The sequence below is a fragment of the Vidua chalybeata genome, chromosome 17 (genome assembly GCF_026979565.1).
Source record: "Vidua chalybeata isolate OUT-0048 chromosome 17, bVidCha1 merged haplotype, whole genome shotgun sequence".
Classification (NCBI taxonomy): domain Eukaryota; kingdom Metazoa; phylum Chordata; class Aves; order Passeriformes; family Viduidae; genus Vidua; species Vidua chalybeata.
In genome coordinates, this window is record NC_071546.1 from 9,609,792 (window position 1) to 9,632,171 (window position 22,380).

The 22,380-nt window shown below is 44.2% G+C and overlaps 3 protein-coding genes across 6 annotated transcripts in view; 2 read left to right on the forward strand and 1 right to left on the reverse strand.

Moving 5' to 3' along the window:
* DIDO1 (death inducer-obliterator 1) overlaps positions 1-5,811 on the forward strand; it is a 52,487-nt gene extending 46,676 nt beyond the window's left edge. For all 4 annotated transcript variants that reach the window (XM_053958707.1, XM_053958706.1, XM_053958709.1 and 1 more), the window contains one exon: positions 732-5,811. In XM_053958707.1, coding sequence (XP_053814682.1) covers positions 732-4,099 — 3,368 coding nt within the window. In that variant the 3' untranslated portion in view covers positions 4,100-5,811. The remainder of the gene's footprint in view (positions 1-731) is intronic.
* A 931-nt stretch (positions 5,812-6,742) lies between these two features.
* TCFL5 (transcription factor like 5) lies at positions 6,743-12,038 on the forward strand. Its single transcript, XM_053958123.1, is given in 8 exon segments — positions 6,743-6,887; positions 7,148-7,883; positions 8,587-8,773; positions 9,312-9,471; positions 10,195-10,435; positions 10,853-10,994; positions 11,658-11,745; positions 11,748-12,038. Coding segments are annotated over 7 exon segments (1,581 nt in total). The 5' UTR covers positions 6,743-6,887; positions 7,148-7,149; the 3' UTR covers positions 11,777-12,038.
* A 728-nt stretch (positions 12,039-12,766) lies between these two features.
* The window catches only part of COL9A3 (collagen type IX alpha 3 chain), a 33,733-nt gene continuing 24,119 nt past the window's right edge, over positions 12,767-22,380 (reverse strand). The window contains 10 exon segments of the mRNA XM_053958941.1: positions 12,767-13,779; positions 14,481-14,558; positions 14,818-15,000; positions 15,673-15,727; positions 16,093-16,239; positions 16,618-16,650; positions 16,878-16,922; positions 18,215-18,250; positions 21,206-21,277; positions 22,166-22,219. Coding sequence (XP_053814916.1) covers positions 13,604-13,779; positions 14,481-14,558; positions 14,818-15,000; positions 15,673-15,727; positions 16,093-16,239; positions 16,618-16,650; positions 16,878-16,922; positions 18,215-18,250; positions 21,206-21,277; positions 22,166-22,219 — 879 coding nt within the window. The 3' untranslated portion in view covers positions 12,767-13,603.

A 22,380-nucleotide genomic window follows, 5' to 3' on the forward strand; every position in this document is an offset into this window, starting at 1 on the left:
CAGCTCCAAGGCCTTCTCTCCCCCACACCAGGTGCTGGCCCAACCAAACACCTCTCCTGGGCTTGTTTGGGACATCCACAGTTTCCCTGCTTCTCTCGCCTCTTAAAATAATATCTGGCTGGAAAAAAACACAACAAACTGGGAGTAATTACCAGCTTTAACACTGTTTCTAAACGCTGTTTGATGTGATTTTTTTGCCATTATTGGTGTTTGTTTATCTTGAAGACAGGCAAAATTTTTATAGATTGGTGTCATTGTGGAGTTTTAGCACAGGTTATATGACACATAGCAATGTTTAGTCCAAGTTTTTCTCACTTTTCAGTATCTCTGTGTATATTTGCAAACTAAATGTAAATATTTGCTTTCTCAGGATGAGAGGTGGGGATAGTTGAACAGTAGAAACAATGTAAAGATACAAAAATAACAGCTTGCTTGGGCTTGAACTTCTGCAGAAACACTTTAACAATGATGCCTGGTGTTGCAGTCCTTTATTAAAAATATTGAGGAAAGAATTTAAACTTTTAAACTTACGTATAAATACATATAAAAAGTAAGAAATACAAATGCATATGCTTGTGGACTAATGAAAATTGCTAATAGGTCTGATGGAACTTAGAAAACTGTTACCTTTATGACTTTTGTACCTGCCACCTCGTAAAATAATAGGTTTCTACTGAAAGCATCATTAAAAATCAGATTTTTACATATACAATCTTTGTGTTCTTTTTCAGGTCTTGAATCATCTCGGCCAAATTTAATCCTTGGGTTGGTTATCTGTCAGAAAGGGAAACGTCCTGCCACTGAGACAGAAAAAATGGAGGAGAAGCGAAGCAGAATTCAAACACATGAGGAAGCCGAACCATCCCTGTTCTCTAAAGGGCCTCCAGCTTCACAGGAGAAGAAAACTCCAAAATACACACTTTATTCAGGAGACTCCGCCATGAGTACAACACCACCTGGATCTCCTCCTCCACCTCCACCACCGCTTCCCGTTCCAGACACCTCAGCAGTGACACCTTCAGTATTAAAAATACTGTCGTCCATTAAAAGTGGCCCCACATCTACAGTGATCCCACCGATTTCAACAGCCGCTCCTGCAAGCAGCACTGCCACGCACTCCTCATCCTCAAAAACCGCCACGCCTCTCGAGCACATCCTGCAGACCCTCTTTGGGAAAAAGAAAACTTTTGAGCCTCTCGCCAAGGATTCTGGAACCGTTCAGTCTTCCAATCAGGAAAGTCAAGCTGCGGCAGATAGCGGGATGTCAGCAGTTCCTCTGTTAGATCCCATTGTGCAGCAGTTCGGGCAGATGTCCAAGGACAAAGCCATAGAAGAGGAGGAGGATGACAGACCTTATGATCCTGAGGAAGAATATGGTCCAGAGAAAGCCTTTGAAATGCAGACTGGTGAAAGTGACAAACGCTACAGTGTGGAAAAGCCATCTACTACAGCAGAACTAGAAGATGAGGCCTATGATCCAGAGGATGAAACTATCTTGGAAGAAGCAAAAGTTACTGTTGATGATTTACCCAACAAAATGTATACAGATAGTAAAAGCAGTTCTTCAGAAGCGTCTGCTTCATTTGTGTCTGACTTATCTGCATCCTCCTCCTTGGTAGAACAGCAAAAAATGTTGGAAGAATTAAACAAACAAATAGAAGAACAGAAAAGGCAGCTAGAGGAACAAGAAGAAGCCCTCAGACAACAAAGAGCAGCTGTTGGTGTTTCAATGGCTCACTTTTCAGTGTCTGATGCTTTAATGTCACCTCCACCAGCAAAAGCTTCCCTAATGAAGCCTGAATTATTCCATCAGGACCAGCAAGCTACACAAAAAGTAGATTTACCTTCATCTTTAAATCAGCAAGCACAAGTTTTAAACCAGGGCTGTGACCCAAGGCAGAACAGAGATCCTCGACAGGCTCGAAGGATGGTGACAGAGAATGACAGCACTGACTCTCGAATAAAGCCGCAGGCAGTACAGAACGAGATCTCCACAAGAGAAGTCACTCCAGCAAGTTTTCCAAATGCTTTGCAGACTTCACTTGGTAAGGAAGATAATGCTTTAATTTCCACTACTCAGCCTGGTTTTACTGCTGATAATTGGGTTTCAAGTGAACAGACATCTACGGTGGCCCAGAAAGAGACATCTAATAGCAAATTTGAACACACCATTCAAGTTACTTTAGAAAACTTGAGTCAAACAGCTTCTGGAGATCCTTCTGCTTCCAAACCTATACGTAAAGTGCTGCTTCCAACCCCACCAAGTACATCTTTTCAACCTAATTTCTCCACATCAAATGATAGCCCATCTTTGCAAGATATGCATCAAGTGTCATGGTCAAATGAGTCAAAGGAAGCAATGGGAAGGGATTCCTTTTCAAATACAATGTTTCCTCAGCAGGAAAAGGCAGCTGGACACTTTGAACCAGAGATGGGTCTTCCATCAGTGCAATATGATGAACAAAGAAATCCTCAGTCTCATCAGTTTGTAGAACAAACTGAATCTGCACCAGCTCAGAGTGAGGGTGGACCTCCCCCACAGCACTTTGAGGAAAACAGAGCATTTTCTATGTCTGGGCAGAAAGGAGGACCTCCAATGATGCTCAATGCACCTGGAGGACCTCATGGACCTAATTTTAGAGGGCCAGCACCACAGTTCTCTGAAGAGCATGGTTTTCCAAACAATGATGGGCAAAGAGGACCTCAGTCTGGACGATTTGGAGGTCAAAAGGGTCCCATTCCTTCCTTATTTTCTGCACAGCATGGACCACCTCTTTTTGGTGATAATAGGGGCCCTGCTCCTTCTTATCATGGTGGTCCAAGAGGAATGTCACCATCTCATTTTGAAGATCATAGGGAACCTCACATGGAACAAATGGAATTCTCAGATTCCCAATATGATGAAATGATGGGGCCTCCAGGACAGTTTGAAGGACCAGATTCCCCCCACTTTATGGGAAACAGAGGACCTTCGCCTTTTCCTTTTGGAGGTCAAAGACGACCCCCACCAGGTCAGTTTAAAGGACAGAGAGGAGGCCCTCAGTTTGGAGGGCCAAGAGGTCCAGCCCCAGGTCATTTTGGGGGACCAAGAGGACCTCACCCAAATCAGTTTGAAGGGCAGAGAGGTCCAGCTCCAAATCATATGCCTGGTCCAAGGGGACTTTTGCCACAGCCATATGAAGAACGGAGAGGGAGCCCACCACCCAGATTTTCCAACCAGAGAGGTCCAGGACCACATCAGTTTGGAGGACCAAGAGGAGGCACGCCTCCGATGTTTCCGGAAGAAGATGAACCTCCTAATAGGTTTCATTATCAGGGTCAGTCACCACAAGGTATGAAACCACCCCCAAGACCACTCCTGGACCTTCCAAGCCATCCACCAACTCACAGAAAAGAGATGTGGGAAGAAGGTGGACCATCTGCATCTCTTTCCAATATGTCTGGACAAGGACCTGAGTCGGAAGGACAGTGGCCCACATCTGACTTCCGAGAAGGCAAAAATCCTGACTATAGAGGCCAGACATTTGAAGGGAGACAGAGGGAGAGATATGAGGGAGGAAATAAAGATAAGGGTTTGGATCAGCCAGAGCTTCAACAAGCAGATAATCGCCAAGGTAGAGGCTTTGAGGAAAGACGAAGAGATCGAGAACACGGCAGACCCTGGGAAAGAGACCGTGGCAGAAACTGGAGCAGAGACAGGGACTGGGAGAGACACAGAGAGAAGGAATGGGATAAAAATAGAGATAGGAGCCAAAACAAAGATAGAGACAAGGATTCAGAGCGGGGTAAGGACTGGGAGAGAAGCAGAGACCGGGATAGGACAAGAAACAGAGAGAGGGACTCTTACAGAAGACGTGATAGAGAGCGATCGAGAAGCAGAGACAGGGATCGCGACAGAGAGAAAGACAGGGACCGGGATCGAAGCCGGGAAAAGGAAAGGGATCGAGACAGAGATCGAGATCGTGACAGGGAAAGAGGGAAAGATCGCAAAGATAGGAGTAAGAGTAAGGAAACTGGTAAAGAGATGAAGCCAGAAACACCGAAGGAAACTCAGAAACCAGTGGAAACTGAAGCTTCATCTTCCAGCAATCAATCATAGAACTATGACTGATACTTCCCACAAATAATACACTTCAGCAACACAGCAAGGACTGCACATATGTAAATACTGTACATATTCTCACCTTTTAAAAAATTCTGTTGTAAAACTAGCCTTACCTGATATACTGACAAATAAGCAATTTTTGAACAACTGTGAATGAAAATAATCGGATAGATGAAAAGCAAGAACATACTGGACTTTCACGTGCTGCATTTTGTGCATAATGTTTTTCTTATAAAGATTCACGATGTTACCTGTACTGAAATTTTGTTTTTCTACTTGCATCTTTATCTTAAAGTTTCCATTTACAGTACAGAAATGGAAAAAAAAATCTAAGAAGAGCATATTGCTTTTTAAGATTATAAAGTTATGTTTTCCAGTAACTTGAATTGTAATTTTATAGGAGAATTTAATCCAGACCTGAGGAGCCATACCTTTACATCTCATTTACGTGATATTTTGGTGTCAAAATTGTTCCTACAGCACACACTGAAAATGTTGATGTCATGTTTCTTTTACAATGGAAGGGTCATTGTTTAGGAAAAGGCTGCAAAAGAACAGTGTTAATAATTACTTGTAACTGGTGGAGGGTTTGAAAATGGAATGTTATAAGCTTAAAGTGCACTATCTTCCTTTTATATACATGTATTTTGGGTCGGTTAAGTGTACAGCAAAGAAACAAGTCATACTTAGTTATTTTTCATGAGGTTTTAAATATCCCATGTCTACAAGCCTGTCATTAAAGAAAATACAAGAGTAGCACCTTTATAACCAGCAAAACTTATAAAAGCATCAGACATTTATTACAAAAAGTGGTAAACCAAAGGAAGGAAGAGCATTTGGTTAAATAGGCCACTAAATCTGTTACTTCAGTTGAACTGATTTAGTGGAGCATTTTTTTGGTTTTGTTTAGATTTTGCAGAATCTTTCCACAGATTTACGAAATGTCCCAGTGTGATTGAACTTTTCATTATAGAAGTGCTCTTTCATTCTAAAAGGGCTCTTGAAAAATAAATGATACTGTTCTTTTGTTAGGCCCTACTTAGGCTGGCAGTGTATGTAAAACTCTCCACTGAAAAAGACACAGCTGCATTAAAGTTTAAATTATGGTGGTACATCATGTTGTGATTGAAGAGGGACATTTTTCATGGTGAAATACATCACATTGCTACTTCCCATGTAGTCCTCAAGCATGTAATTCTAAAGTGTGAAATAAAACCCCGCTAGTTTATTTGAATGTGTAAATTGACTGCTGGGTAAATATTTTGGTATTTTGCTAAGATAGATTTGGAAATGTAAAATTAAGATTCCTGTAAACATTTTGCATCTTGAGGACTATATTACAGGTAATGTGTGTGTCACCACAGTCACATTGGTGCATCCTTCAGGTCCTTGTACATCCAGGATTTGCTGGCTGAAATGATCATCTGTGTCCTGAACCCAAGGGAAAACGGTAACATGCAAAGAAATCGTATAAAATGCAAACATCAACTACTGTGTAAGATTTTTTTTCCTTAATGAGATGTTTCTAATTTAAAGACATACATAAAAGTATGCAAAATGTGTGTTTGTTTAGGTTTACTTGATAGAAATTTCTGTAAATTGTATTTTATATGGCAAAATATATCATTGTACATTAAAATATGGGACTTCACAGGTTTTTGTTACTGTAAGTAGAATAAACACCTACAGAGAGATGTTGTCCATTTCTTAAATGTGTCTGTGTATACTTCCTACATTTTGCTATTTCTCAACAAACCACAAGACTGATGGCACACGGGTTTTGTTTCCTCGTAGTTTAATGACAGACGTTTTGCAGGATGTCACAGCCAGCCAATGTTTGATTGCAGGCCCACTAAAAAAATAGCAAAAATCTGTCAGTGCACACTGCCTTGGGACCTTTTTTCCTCTCAATTTTCCCATCCACACCCCGGGGCGGGATGCACCGGGACCCCTCGGTGCCGCGGTGGGGCTCTCCCCTCGGGGCTGAGGCGGCCCCTCGTGGGGAATGAATGACAAGCGATTCCCGTTAACCCAGCTGGTTTATTCCGTTAACCCATCTGGTTTATCCCGTTAACCCAGTCGGTTTTGTTGCCTTTTCCTTCTGGCACAAGTGGCGCTGGTTTGCCTCCCCCGTGTCGCTGGTGATGTTGTTGGTGCAGGTGGGGCAGTTCCCTCAGCGCAGCCGAGCCCTGGCCGTTGCTCTCTGTGAGCTTTCCGTTAGCGACAAAGCCAAGTAACAGAGTTTACCCGTAGGCTAAGCAGCCAAGAGGTTTAATTAATGAAAATTTGGCATAACAGCGGGTACCCAGCCAAGCACCGCAAATCAGCTAAAACAGTAAACCGTGTGTCCAGAACCTGAAAAACGTCTGTGAACACACACTGCAACCACACGCTCTCTTCCCTTGTGTTCTCACGACACCGCCGCGTTCGGCCGGCCCGGGCTCCGCTCCGGGTCAATCGCAGCCCTGAGGGGGCGGGGGCGGGGCGCGCGCGGCCCCGCGCGCGGGCGGCGGTTACGCGCAGCCGTTGGCGGCGGCGCGCGGCGCGCTCGGGCAGCGCTCGGCCGGGCTGAGGGGCCGCGCGTCCCCTCCCGCCCCCGCCGCGCCCGGCCCCGCCCGGCCCCGCCCGGCCCTGCCCGCCCCGGCTCCCCACGGCTCCCCCCGGCCGCGGGGGCCTCGCTCCCGCCCGCCCGGGCTGCCCCGCCGCCGTCCGGGCGCTGTCTCGGGGGGTGCCAGGCCGCAGAGTGCCCGCAGCCTCCCCGCCGAGGCCGGGGCGGGGACAGGTGAAGGCCGTTTGTCGTGAGCAGCTGTGCTGGAGGGGGAGGGAGGGTCTCACCCGGGGTGGGGACACATGGTCAGGGTGTCAGGTACCCCGCCAGCGGCAGCTTGGTCCCCACTCTGTTACCTCGCCAATCAGTGTTAAGTGCAATTTTTTCTGCCTTTGGTTTTTTTTTTTTTTTTTAATGGATAGTACTGACAATTGTTGAAGGTTTTATGGTTTTCTGTTGAAAGGGACATTGGTAACTGATTAGGTTTGCTGTAGCCATGTCAGGATCAGCCCCCGAGGAGCCTCAGACCATTCCTCAGAGCCCAGCTAGTGTTCCTGACCCCGCTCCCGTTGCTGTCGGACCTGGAGGCTCAAGTGACAGTTCCTTTGGTGAGCAAAACCTTGGCTTCGCCACCCCCGAGGCCAGCCTGGTGGAGATGATGGACATTGAGTACACCCAGCTGCAGCACATACTTTGCTCACACACGGAGGCGCAGAGTAGTGAAGGTGAAGTGGAAGCCAGGCTCAGCGCTTTCTCCTCGCCTGGCCCCTCTGCTGACCCCCCTCTGCAGCAGCCCTCCCCCAGCACCAGTCAGGACGGGGGCTCATCCAACAGCTCTGGGAACCAGTCGGTCTGCCCAGTGACCTGTCAGTCAGGGTTGCCTTGTGACAGCTACTGGCCGAGTTCTAACCCGCACCTGGGCTATGCTGACTTGCAGGAGCTCAGGATGATGTTACTTAGCGAGTCCAACCTCCCTGTGAACCAGAGAGAGAAAGCGCCCAACAGTAGTAGCTCTGTAGAAGTCTCGGGATGCAGTGTAGCAAAAGCTAAACAGGGTGAAAATTTCTTGGGGGAGAATAAGGAAAACATATTTGTTGAAAATTCGGCACTGGCGCCAGAGGTTAGATCTAAACCTGCAGTCAGAGCTCGGTTGGAAGACAGATTCAACAGCAGCCCGACAGAAAACCCCAGATGTCAAGAACCCCAAGAATCTGGAGTAACTCTTAACAAGTGTGTTGCAATTACTTTTAGTTTATGTTGTTAAACTATGTATCATGTAGTTCAAAAGTGATTTGCTAAGTGAAACCTATGAATAGTGATTGTTTTAATATATGAGAAGGATGGGTTGGGCTTTGTTAAACTGTGCCATCAAACGCGGCTGCGACTCCACTGAGCTCAGCTTAGGCCCCTCTTTTTATTGCATGAATGGTACAGCATGGAGTTCCAAAATGAATTACTTTACACGTTTATTCTTGATAACATGTACTGTAAATAAAAGCGAAAGAACATTAACTAGTTTTAATATGCAGCTTGCTAAAAGCAAAGTAGAATTTTGATAATAATAAAAATAATAATAATAATGATAGATTCGGGTTATAATGTGGAGGCCTGACTAATGGGGAAAACTGGAGCAAAAATATTGTTTTACAACCTAACCCTGTACCTATCTTAATGTGCTGACAAAATGTTTTATTGAGGTGTGAAGCTCCTTATTATTGCACAGAATAAAATACCTCCTTGGCTGGTTTTTCTTTTCTTTTATTTGGCCCCTGAAGTGGGCAATATGGCAATAACAGTGATTTCTGTTTACAGTAAATGAAAGTGGTTTCTTGGTGATAGTTTCTAGAATATTTGTAGCTGTACTTTATTTCTGCACTCATTTCTAAGCAGTCAGCCTGGTATGTTTTCTGTGTTTGTTTGTTTTTGTCTGAAGTTTAGTGACATTGATCCGCCAGCCCTCAGAAGTGGTGGGTGTTCCTCTTCACCAGCAAGGGAACAGGTGTGCTGCACTAGGGAAAAATAAGGCTGCACCTGCCACACATTCCTTACCATTTACTTACCCGTTCTTTACCATGAATGCCTGTTCTGCTGCTGGAAGTGCTAATCCTTCCCAAGCACAGGTAACTCTCCTCTGCCCAGTTCCAATGCTGACAGTATTAACTTCCTGGGTGTAGTAGAATTCTGAAGGTTTGTGGTAGAGTGTGGCTGAATAGGGATGATCAGAATGATCTGTAATGCAATCTATGTGTTAATCTTTAAGACAATCGAGTCACTTTTGTGGCATTTGTAATTACGTGTGTCCCAGTAATGTGCAGTAGGCCATCAGGTTTCTTTTTTTCAGTTTATTATCAGTTTATAATCTGTTTCATCTGTGCAAGACAAGAAAGAGACAATTTTTTGTAGTTCCTTTCTTTCTAATTAATTTTGATGACAGAGGTATTTCCCCCTCCACAACTTGCAGTAACCTCTGAAGCAAAAGTGATAGCATGGCACTGAGGTATCCCCAAAATTCATCACTACCAAAACCCCATGGTTGTGTGCATTTGGGATTTATTCTGCCTGAAGAAGTAAAATAAGAAGCTAACAGAAAGATATTAAAGTAGTCTATTTTGTTCTAATGTATATACTCCTGTAAGTATTTCCTTTTTGTTTTCACAGACCTGTGGAACATCTTGCACTATTTTGGAAGCTGCCAAACATCAAGACCTTGGGATACCCAAAACATTCCCTTTTATCTATCAGGAAGCTGAATCCACAAAACAGACAGTAGGTGCTATAAATAAAGCTTTGCCTGAGGAAGTTTGGATTAAAGTTGGAGGTAAACCATTTATCTTCTTTTCACTTAGTTTTCTCTTAGTCTTCAAATCTAATTTTTTTTTTCTGAATTTGTGCCTTTTCTGTAATTAATATGATTTTAGTGAAAGTGGGAGGTGAGGTTCTTATGGCAAATATGTGCTATAGGCAACATGGGGCTAGATTTCTCCAAGGAGGTTCAGCACCTATAAATTTAGCTGTACTTTCAAAATTGTTTAGCACCTCTGGCTTGAAATGAGGAGACTTGAGGTTAAAAAGTACCTTTGAAAATCTGGGCCTTGGGTCAGCAGCTGGTTTCTTTAGAATCATGGAATCATAAAGGTTGGAAAAGACCTCCAAGATCATTGAGTCCAGCCTTTGACCAAACACCGCCAAACCCCATGGCAGAGGGGTACATGCTTTGACTCCAAAGCTGATCCAGCAGACCCAGGCAGTATCAAACGGTAGAACATTTTAAGAGCTGCCTCAAGTGCTCACCAAGGGCAGGCACAATCTCAGTGGGCTCTCTGAGAAAATAGAAGCTGTGTGGATTTTGGAATAGCAAAAAGTGCCTTAGTTGTTCTGCAGGACATGTCTTGCTGTAAGACTCAATGTCGTCTGGCAGTAAAGCTTCAAAGATTACTCCACATAAAATAAAGCACCAAAAGAACTTCACATGATCGCTATTTTCAGGTTAGTGGGAGAGTAATAAATAGGTAATTCTTTTAATTTTTATTTTTCCAAAAAGACACCTTATGCAAGCAAGGCATAAACAGAAGTTGCAGCCGAATAAATCTGTTGGATGCAAACATGGATCGCAAACCTCTCGGTGAGATTCGGAACAGCCGGGACAACAACCAGAGCACTGCGGCTGCCCAGGGCCCCTGGCAGTCAGCACAGCCCAGCTCCAGTGTGCAGGTACAAAGTGGTTCCCAGGATGGAAGCGCCCAGAGAAGGGAAAGGCACAACCGCCTGGAGAGAGACAGGAGGTAATTCTGGGAGCAGGGGCCATGAAACACCTCTTGAAGCCTAAAATACTGGTACTGCAGTACTCTGATTATCCAGAGTAAATGTAAACTTGACATATTTTGTGTTAGCTCCAAGAAAAAGCAGTGCAGAAGGTGAGGGTTTGGCGTTTGTTAGAGGGGGGAAAAAAATCTCTGTTTCATTGTGCTTGTCTTTGTGTTTTCACTCTGTAAACAACCAAAATGAGATTTCAAAACATTTCACCCATTCTGTAGAGATAAGGTGACTTGTGTGTAACAAAACTAATACACAAAGCTTGTAGCAAACGCAAAGCAGTCCCCAAAGTCCATGGCTGGTTGCATGTGTGAGTAATCTTCCTGTTTCTGTATTTTTCCCTTCCCTCTGGCCCGTGGTTGATGACCTTGGGTATTTGCCTGCAGGCGCAGGATCCGGGTTTGTTGTGATGAGCTCAATCTCCTCGTTCCCTTCTGCACCATTGACACTGACAAGGCAACAACTTTGCAGTGGACAACTGCATTCCTCAAGTACATTCAGGAAAGGCATGGAGACTCCCTGAAGCAGGTTTGAAATCTCCTTTCATTTTTGGTCTTGATAAAAATGGGAAATATTTTAAATCTGTCATAACCTGTAACTGAGATGCAAAGCTTCTGCTTGATGCTGTTTGTGAAGGACCCACCATATCCTTGAACCTTCCTTTAAATTTTTATTTTTTATTTCTTTCAGCTGTTTGAGTTCACTAGTGAGAAATTACAGGCTGTCCTCAGTCACTGTTTTCAAACTGGATTTTAAAATTAATTTTTTTTTTAGTTACACAATTCCTGAGCATGATTCTATTTGGACAACAATATGAAATTAAGGTTCTCTTCAATCATTCCTCCCCTCCTTCATTTTCTCTATTTTCTACCTCTTTCACAGGCTTCTAGTTAGTTCAGGGAGGGGGATCACAGCTACATGCCCACACTGTATTGAGTGGGTGAGCAGAGTTAAAGGGTTACATGCCTTAAAAGCAGCTCCCGTTCTCCTCAGCAGTAGTGGCAGCTCCAGAGTAGTTCGGGCTCTGCCAAGAATTTTGGCAGGGTGTGTATTGGAAAACCTGCTGGTCTAGATATGGATATGGCCCCTCTTCCTTCCTATTGAAGGCCGTAATGAAACAATAACATCCATCTCAAGTAAGTGTCTACATTAAATACAACATTTATCTTTTGTATTTTGATGTTTTTTCAGGAATTTGAGACTGTGTTCTGTGGTAAAACAGGCAGAAGACTAAAAATTGGAAGACCAGACTCATGTGTAATGTGTCCAGCACAGGAAAACCGCACAGCTATGGAGACCAAATAGCCTGACCTGCCCACCCTGAATTGTGTGACAATAGTCCAAACTGTGTTTTATTCTTTCCATTTACATGCTGAATAGGAATTTGACAGTGTAACTTGTAAATACATATAAATAGAAATTTAAAGGAAACATTCTCTATTGCAAATGGAAATGGAAGTTAACTACCAGCAATGGGAATCAGTGCCCTGTTCAAGGGGCTTTGGGACCAGAAGCTACAAGAAAATGTCATGACAAAGTATTTTAATCCTTTAGGTATACAAAATTTGCTTGGCATCCTGCTTTGAGGTCTTATTTAATTCTTTGCTTTTATTTTCTTTTTTAAAGATGATGCAGTACAGAGTGCAAGAGTTGTAGAGCATCCATCTTCCTGTTATTTTAATGGCTAGATGCAAACTCATTCTTCCAGTGTAAAAAGAAACTGAAGTTACTATATTATAATGCCCGTTTTTCCATTTGAAATGTAGATATTGTATTGGTTATTTGGACAAGTGCATAGTTTCTAAACTGTGTGTATTATGAATTTTGCATTTGCATACATATTTAACATAATTAGCTCCAAAGAGTAGTGCAATGGTGTTGGCATTTTTAAATTCAGTCCTATTTTTAATGTCTGCCATACAACTGTCCAACAGGTTCTTGTGTTGTTACTTTAGACCAAAAGTGGCATATTTTAAAAGTGGTAGTTATTTAAATGCACAAACTATTTTTATATTTAAAGAGAAATATGATGCTTCTTTCATAGGTTTTGGCATATAGGACATAAATAGAACTGTATGTGAGCTGAGAGGGTTTTATTAATTTTTGTAAATAGATGATGCTAGCAAGATTTAAAGTATAAAAAGTTCTACCAAAATTAATACTGGTTTAAATCACGGATAAGAACAATTTTGCAGCAATTTATGTCCAAACAATCCTAGTAAAACCAGTTCTGGAAAAATGGAGTTTAGCCAAGTTAATTTGATTTGTATAATGACACTTACAACATCACAAAGAAAAGGTTAAAAAAAATCTCCTTTTATTTTTACAACAGTTCATACAGGTGGTTTTGGCTGGACTTTCAAAGAGCATCCTTTCTTAGGTGGGGTTCCATCACAATTACTGTGCAAATAGCTGAAGTAGAGGTCATGAAAATGCTGTTACTTCATTTCCTTCGTTATCATATGGAAATATGCAAAAATTCTTCCCTGGAAATTAAAATATTTACATTACTCCTTTTGCAGAATTTGCTTGCAAGAGGATTACTGTTTACTAGCCTTGGCAAATATTTGAGGTGCAATCTGAAAACTTCTAGCTGGCAGCACAGACTCAAGCAATGGTCATTCCTTAGGCCAGAAGGTTCAGATGTTAAAATACAGGATATTGAAATGCCTGATTTCCACTGATGGAAGAGGCAGCTCGGTGCCTGAGTGTCTTAACAACGTGTCTGAGTGCACAAACCTGCAGGACTGAAGTCGGTGGGAGCAGCACCAAGGAATTCAATGGAAAAGGTTCAAAACTTTCTTAGCAAAAAGTTGTGATCTTTAGTACAGGGGGGTGATGGTAAAAAGGAGCAATGCTTCCTCTTGCAGGTCTCTTGAGCAAAGGGAAGAAGGAAAGGTGAGGTTGTTTAGCAGTAAAAATTCTGGGAAATAATTGGGGGAGGAAAAGATAGTCATAAAACATCTTTTAATTAAAGTTTTCATCTGATGCTTTCTTTTTCATAGAACTGTGTCAAGGTCTCCACTTAATAGAATAGAAGGAGCATCTGTCCTTTTAGCACTAGAAGGATTCTGTTTTCTTACAATGCACTGTTTATTTAAATATTCAGTCACTTCTTCACTTCTTGTACTGTTGGTTTATGATTTTTTGGAAGTTGATGCTGCAACAGCTCCCATGCAAGCCGACGTGTCACATATGCCTGGAGTTCCCTGAGCCCCAGTAGTCCCAGGAGCCCCAGGATCCCCTGGCAGCCCGGGTTCACCCTGAGCACCATCACGGCCGTTTTTAGTAATTCCAGGCACACCAGGTGGTCCTAAACAAGAGAGGGGAAAGATACATGAAATGTTTCCATCTTTTCTTTTTTAATATCTGTATATATGTGTTGATTTTAGAGATCTTAATATACTTTGAGTGTCTGTACATCACACTTGTTATGGCCTGTTGGGTACAAGGTGTTTTCAATAAATTTACCCTGAATCTGGAGTATGTTCTTTGGATTTTTTTATCCCTAATTTGGTTAAGGGATGTTTTAGCTGTGTGAGCTCACAGTTTATTAACATGGATTAATTATTTTATGGAAGATTCTGAGACAACGAGGTATAAATATTATGAAATTTTATGGTATAGATTTTGTGGAAGAATTTAAGATAACATGGTTGTAAATATTTTGGCTTTATGAAATTCTGTGAATGGAGAACCTACTTTTGGTGCCTGCATTTTATTCACTGTACAGGTGTAATCCCAGTTAGAAAACCTGCTTTAACAGGTGAGCAAAATAAAGAATTTTCTTCCAAATGTCCAATAGATATTAATTAATTTGCATAAATTAATCTTGAATCTTTTAATAAAGGAATCATCAGGAAGCAGGCATCATCCTTTCCCTTAATCCGGTGAGCCTCAGAGTTGTCACACACTTAAATTAGTGACTATAATCTATTGCCATCAGCATGCAGAGCTGTCCCTCCTCAGCCTTCACTTCAGCCATGGGGCACTACATTATCTCCCCACACTTACCCTGCAGTCCTTGGTCACCATCAGGCCCATCGATACCTTGGCCAACAGGTCCTTTGTCTCCCTTTTCACCAGTGTCACCTTCAATCACAAACACAATTCCCACAGTGAGCTGTGCTCTGCAGCTGGAGCCACCAACAGCAAGGGGAGAGAGCAAGAGGAGCTACAAATCCTCTGGATTTCAGGGATCTTTGCTCACACAGCACCCCTCCAGATGCAGAACTCCACCTAGAGCTCCACCAAGGCCTGATCTCTTCTCCCCAGTGCTGAATTTAGTACCAGTTCACAGTTTGTTTCAGCGGGCATAAAAGAGAAGCAAATTGTTTCACTCTTAACTTGCCTCTGGGTCCAGGATCACCAAGCTCTCCTGTTGGCCCTCTGTATCCAGGGGGCCCACGAGGACCAGGATGCCCAGCACTTCCCATGGTTCCAGGAGGACCTGGGGGCCCGGCTGGGCCAGGCCGTCCTGTCATTCCAGGAGCCAAGGGCTTCCTCAGGTTAGCAGCCAACTGTGCAATTTGCTCTGAAAAACACAATGAAACACTGCACCTCCAACATGTGCACTCTTTCTTTAGGCAGAACTTCCTGCCACTGCTCCTGGCAGGAGGGAACATTGCATCTGTCCTTTCAGCTCACCTGTAGCTTTTTGGGGTCTTTTACATCTCCACAGATGGGGATATTAATCATAAATCTGCAGGGTTGATTATTCCTGTTTCTAAAACCATTTTAAAGGATGTCAAGTATTCTAACAAATGACACTTAAATAATTTCCTGAAAGAAGCTTTCAGAGTTCAGCCTCATCCCAAACAGGGGATGTAACCTCCAAATGCAAAACAGTCACTTTGAAGAAAGAGGGGCACTCCATGAGGACCTGCTCCAAGGAAACGAGGTGCACTGAGGAGAGGTGGAGTTCGGAACGACACAGGTTAGGGCAGGAGGCCTCACACAACACTTGGGCCAAAGCTGCTTTCAGTGCATTTTGACTATTGCCATGATGAATCATTTAAAAATACTAATTTCAGAATACCAAAAGACATCTCCAACAAAGTGACCTCCTGAATAATTTCCTTACACTAAAGGTCACTGTATTTTTTTTTTCATATGAAACCAGAAAATTAACAAATCTCAGAAGCCATTTATGTTCAGGATCTACTCATCTGGTAATTAAAGTCAGTTTTCTCTCAGTAATACTCACCATTTATCATTTCTCCACAGAGTTCTCTGATATGCTGTTCACTGGCCTCTTTGCCCTGCAGTTAACAGAAGAATTTGTCTTTGTAGGAACCTCCTTATCAATAATCAGCCCTGGCAGTAGCTGCAGGACACAAAACACATTTCCAGGAGCTCGGGAAGCAGCACAGGGTCCTGCATGAAGAGCAGGGGGTTCTTTCCTCTCTTCAAAAGGTGACAGCTTCCCTTCAGAACTCTGCTGTACAAATGGCAGCCATTAATTTTAATGATAGGCCAGATATTTAATCTGGGCTTTATCTGGCTTTATTTTTGCCTGCTGAAATGCAAAAGATCTTATTTTTTGGATAGCATCCAAAACCCCACAATCCATTTTTTTTCACTTCACAGGCTCCCTGACTGTGCTGCAGAAGTAGCAGATACTTACAGGAGGTCCAGGTTTTCCTGTGATGCCAGGGACACCCCTCTCCCCCTGGTGACCCATGGGTCCGGGATGTCCTGGGATCCCTGGTGCTCCAGCTGTCCCATTAGGTCCTTGCACACCTTTTGGACCGAGTTCTCCTCTTTTTCCTGGCTGTAGTGAAGAAAAAAGACCAAAAGCACTTGAAATGGAAGTCATGGTCCATTCTTTTCTCCTGGGGGTTAGTTAAGGCTTTCTTCAGGTTTCCTCAATGGATCTGGATGATCAAATACATTTCTTATATCCTAAGGGTGTTTCTGCATAGATAGGTCATGATAAGAGGAGTCCTTGCTGCAGCAAAATTATCAGATTTCAATATTTTGAATGCCACAAATCACCATTTTTCTCATAGATTTTATAACATAATTGTGAGGAAAGCCTGCTCCTAGGCAATGAGACCAGAGCAGAGTTTATTCTATAGTTATAGAGGTGCAATGGTCATGGTTACTCCTAAATCCTTCGGGGTATGAACCCCCAGTGTCTGACACTTACCTCTCCTTTTTGGCCAGGGGGTCCAAAGGGACCCTGTCAGAAAGAAAAGGGAAATAAGAAAGAGTGATTCATTCAGAAAATGCACACCTGAAGCCCAATCTCCCAAGCTGCTGTGACGTGTGCAAGGCTTGGGTTGTCCCCTTTTCACAGCAGGGTTGGAGACCTCGGGTGATTAATTCTGACTGACCACAGTGATCCGTGGCTTTCTGCACCCATCTGCTATTTGAGGAGTCAACTCTACTGAATTTAAGGACACCTACCAGCTCTCCTTTGTCACCTGGGAGGCCATCTGCTCCAGCAATGCCCTGGGAGAGAGACCAGAGTTAACACTGCACTTCCTGCTGACAGCAAGGATCTCCCTGAGGCCTGGGGGAGATGGGGGAGATGGGGGCTCCCAGCAGCCACAGCTGCTCCAGCAAGAAGAAGTTCTCTCTTCCCAAAGCTGGACTCCACAGTAGCTGTTCCCCTGCTGACGAGGGCACGTGTGGCACAAGGCAGCTGGCACGCTGCCCTTTGCAACAAGCTGGGACCTGGATGAAAGGCTGAATCCATATGGATGAGAACCATGATGGGCTGGCCATGAAAGACATCCACAGGCTGGCACTGGCATTCCTCAAGCAGGGAACCTAAACTTCAGCTCCCCCTGCTCTGTCTCACAGAAAACATGGTTTGCAGCCACTGACAAATGTTGAGTGTCCTGTTCTCATGGCCTCCTGAGCAGGCACAAGAGCTTCATCCCACCCTCAAACTGCAGTGATCTGTTGGTGAGGAACATCCCTCTCCACTCCTGGGGACAGGAATGCAAGGGTGGCTAAAGCTCTGGTGGCATCCACTGTACCAGCCCTTTGCTGCTCACCTCCACCAGCCTGAGCAATCTGAGCGAGGCTGGGGTGACACAAATCCCTGCAATCACTGCCCTGCCCAAGGCAGAGCTGGCTCCTCACAGAGCTCTATTATTAGAGCAGATAATGAACATTGTTATGGTGACTCCACAGCTTTCCAGGGGAGGTTTTCCAAGACAAACAGAATCAGGTTGGTCTTTCCCCTTAGCAACAAAACAGAGACCACACTGATGCTGGTAAACCAAATCAGCAAGGCTTGCTAGGAAAGCTTCACTTTCTGCAAGAACACAGCCATGCATTAATGAAAGCCATATATTTGATGAAAACTGGCCCAAAAACTCACTGCTGAGATTAAACCAAGCGTGGAAGCTGAGCAGCAAAAATCAAAAGATTTAACTAGTTCATTAGTGTGCCAAGCTTTGAGGTTAGGGTGAAATATCCTTCATCAGGCACAGGAAGCTGAGGAAAAGCTGCACTTCCAAACTTAATTTGGGAGGAATTTGATGTGAAGAGCTGCTGCACAGATCCTTGAGGCTACAAAACACACAGCAAGGGCCTGGTGTTTGTACCACAGCGTTTTCGTGAGTCTCCATTAGAACAGGCAACATCTGTGCCAATGCAGGGAAAATGGGACCAAAGAGGGTTTTGGTTTCTGCTGCAGGATATCTTCATTTGTGGAAGAAAAAGCCATTTGTGCTGTCAAAGGCTGTCCCTGAAATTTCTCTGCTGACAAGGGCATGAAAGTTATCACTTACCTGGTTCCCCTTGGGACCAGGAACACCAAGAGGACCCTGAAAATAAGTAAGAGAAAGAAGCAAATGAGCTCAGACTGTTACTTTCCTGTGAATTCCTGGTGTGGTCAGACACTCGCTCAGCAAGGGCTCAGAATCAGTCTCCCAGCTGCCAAGTTAGAGGGTACAAATCTCCTTCACAGTTCCTAGAAATAAGAAAGGATTTCAGCACCCCTGCTAGCCCTGTGACACTCTCCACAGTCCCTGGTTTGTGTTGTGGGGTAATTTCTCAGCCTGTGATGTGAGGAGGAGCTTGGATTTACTTGTGGTATAAAACAGACAAGAATATTTTCATACCACAAGGGCAAAAAGCCAAGATGTTTTTTCAAGGCCTTACTAGACTCTCAATTTTCCTAGGATTTAAGATTAGGTGCTCCTGATTTAAAGATTAATGGAACAACACGGCCACAGGAATAAAACATATTTAGATGATGAACTGATTATCACCTCAGGAATAATCCAGGCAATTTGGAAAATCCTTCCATCTTTATCTACCTGACATTCAGAGAGAGACATTTTCAGCCCCATTTGTGACTTTTCTGCTCCATAGAGCAGAGCCAACAAGGAATTCAGGAGAACCCCAGATGTTTTTCTCTACTGCAAAATCTACATGTGAAATTCAGCCATTTTACCCTTCAAGCAGGATTTCTACAGCACACTCATCAATCTGGCATCTGCAAACTGATCTTTTTTTATTAACTAGATCTAGAGATGGCTCAGCAGAACAGAATCTTCGAGGAGAACAAACACACACAACAAGGACATTTTATTTTGTTCAATTCAAGCACTAAGTTAAAAAGAGGGAGGATTTCTGTTAATGAAAAGTAACTCAGAAAGACAATGGAATGTAGAAATGTAAGAGAGGCTAAAGCTTTATAACACCCATTTTATGTTTGCTGATGGCAAAAGCAATATATTCCTTTCTGAACATTTAAATCTAAATTTTATACCTCTGACTTCACAGAGTCTCAAGTCTCCATGACAGTTTATGGCAAAAAAACACATTTCAGTCACCAAAGACCAAGCCCTGTAAGGAACATTCCCTTAAAGACAAGCTTAGCCCAGAGGATTTTCATTCCAAACTCTAATTCACTGCAGTGGTGATTCCTAGCAGCAGGAACAAGGAGTTCAGGACTGCCAGCCCCATGTCTTCACACATTTCCTCTGATCAGTTCAACAAAACTCATGGTTTTGGCCAGGCATTTAGTGCTCCAGTAGGGAGCCCAGAGAGGCAATGCCCCAGGTGGCTGCTGGCATCCAGAATCCTCAGGAATTTCATCATAATAAAAATCCTTAGGAAAAATATTTGTCTATTGCTGCCTCAGTCAGCAACAAGAGCCAAGCCCTTCCCCTCCCCATATCCCACTCCAGCAGGTTGGTTGATGTATTTTATCTCAACACTATTTTATATCTCACAGTCAAATGCACTAAATCGCTCGTATTTTTCATGCCAGCAGACACATTTACTGAAATGCTGGTTTATATGCCTGACCAGTCAGTCCAAGGACTGTGAAAAAGCCTGTCAGTACTCAGCTAGCTCAGGCATGAGGGGATTTTTCTTTTTTTCACAGAAAAGTCACAATTGATTTCAGCAGAGTTTGATGAGTTGGCTGCAGCTGGGACAGGGCAATTGCATCGATCCTGTGTGTGCAGTTCTCCCTTTCTCCACGTCAGGAGCAGCAGTGCAGCAAGCCCAGGGCAGATCTCTGGGTGCTCTCTGTGTCCCCAGCAGCACAGGCTGGTTCTTTAGGCTACAAAAACACAACCTGAGGCTTTAGGGTCACCCAGCACCACCAGCACGGTCACCACTAAACCATCAAGGGCCACATCCACGCCTTGTCTGAGCGCCTGCAGGGATGGTGACTCCACCACTTCCATGGGCAGCTTGTTCCAATGCTTTACAACCCTTTCTGTGAAAAAAAATCCTGAAATCTAAGCTAAACCTCCCCGTGTGCAGCTTGAGGCTGTTTCCTCTCATTCTGAGCAACCAACAATCACATCTTAGAGTAACTGCACTGAACTTCAGAGCCAGAAATAAAACCTAGATTGTTTTTTTATTGCTTTAAGCAAAACGTTTTCCCTCCCTCTGCTTGGAGCAGCCCCCTGGGTGCTTCATGCAGGGGCCTCTTCCCCTCTGAATGTACATTTTTCACCACAGCAAAGCCCTGAGCCAGCCAAGATCCCCACAGCTCCACAATAACACTCCTGTTTCACACTTCCAGCCCACAGTCACTCCAAGAGGCTTTTTTAAACCTGCCTGGAGCCAGCACAGAAGGGCCATTGTGGAACCCCTGCGGTGCTGCTGCAGTTGCTTACACAGAAAGCAACTTAAAGCTTTTTTTTAAAAACACTTTCACCTTAAAGCTGGGGAGGAGGGAGCTGGTGAACACATGGCTCCTGTTCTCCTGCAAGCTCCCAACAAATGCTGTTCACTTTGCCCTGATGGCTTCTTTCAAATGAGACTGAACTCATTTAAATAAAAAGTCACACTTATTGTGAGGTGGGATGCCCAGGTGTTTTGCTGTTCAGAAAGAAAAGTCATTGATTAAAAAAAAAAAAAAAAAACCAAAACAAAGAAAAAACAGAGAGTCTAATCAAGCATCTGAGTAACAAAAATTCATGAATCAGCTCTCTCGTGCTCCTGGGGAGCAAGGCTTTGTTGGACTCAGTGTAAGAAACAGGGAAAAATCCCAAACTCTCTATTCTGGCTAGGATAGGGCCTGGAAGTCACTTTTAAACAATCCCCCCTGTCTGAAAACAGTGGGAGTTTCTGGAGTGAACCAGAAACCAGGAGCAGAGGGGACAGGATGCACGAGTCCTGCTCCCTGCCCTGAGGTCTGACTTGGGCAGCCTCAGGGACACCCACCACACATCAGCTACAGCAGGATTTGGATCCCCATTATCCTCTAAATTCCCATCCCAAACAGGAATGAGTCCCAGGTGTCTTGTCCTTACCCTGTCTCCTGTCTCTCCACGGATCCCAGTCGGGCCAGGAAGGCCAGGCTCACCACTGGCACCTTTGGGCCCCTGTTGGGAAAACAACAAAAACCAAGCTGCAGCTCACAGTGCCAGAAACCCCACACCCTTCAACACCCTGGATGTTCACCACTCTCCATAGCATGTCCAGAAAGGTTATTTCTGGATGTGTCTCTCCCTTTCCCCCCAGCACCTGGGGACCACTTGTGTTGGTTGGTGGAGCTCATTCCAGCTTCTCTCCTGGCCCAAGGTCAGGCACGTGCCGAGGTGCCCCAAACTTTGCCCTGGGTCCTTCATTAATAAACCTCTTAAAATTAATACACCTTCAATATCTGTGATCCCACCAAGTGATGCTCCCCTCAGCCAGTGCCAGTGGGGAGTGGAGAGTGGAGGTCCCACATCCTTGGAGGAGGGAGGAAGAAATGTTGGAGACCCCAGCGCAGCAAAAAAGGAGGAGGAATTGACTGAAGAAATACAGGCAGAGAGTGGAGCAGATCAAGGAGAAACTGAGGTGTCTTTACAAAGATCAAACTCAAAAAGTCATAAAAACCTTAAAGCTCAGCTCGTTGCAGCACCTGCCACAGGCTGGGACACCTTCCCCAGGCCAGGCTGGTCAGGGCCCCATCCAAGCTGGCCTTGGACCCTTCCAGAGATGTGGGGCAGCCACAGCTGCTCTGGGCACCCTGTGCCAGGGAACAGGCTCAAAACTCAACGCCTCCCTCTGCAAACAAGCACTAAATATAAACTTCTCCTGCAGGCAGCTTATCTGGCCTTTTGCTCTTTGTACCATCCCGTGGTAATGAAGGTGTCACATTAGTTCTGGCAAATGGAAGGACATTTCTTCCTTTCCCTCGCTGCCATCACCCAGGTGTCTGGTCAGAGGCTTGCAGAGAACAGTGACCTGCCAAAACACCAGAACGACCCCTCCATCACACTGACCTGGAAACCTCGGACACCACGGGCTCCTATGGGGCCTTGGAGGCCGAGTGGTCCCTGCAAAGAGAGAGATCAGCTTTGGTAAGGAGAAAATTTAGGGCCAGGTGAGTCAGTGGTGTCATTAAACTGGCAGAGTGTGCAGCTCTGTGCTGCAGCCCCTTGGCACTGCTGCTGAACCACTGCAAAGTTGTGTTTGGTGTTGGCTGAGCTTTGTTTAT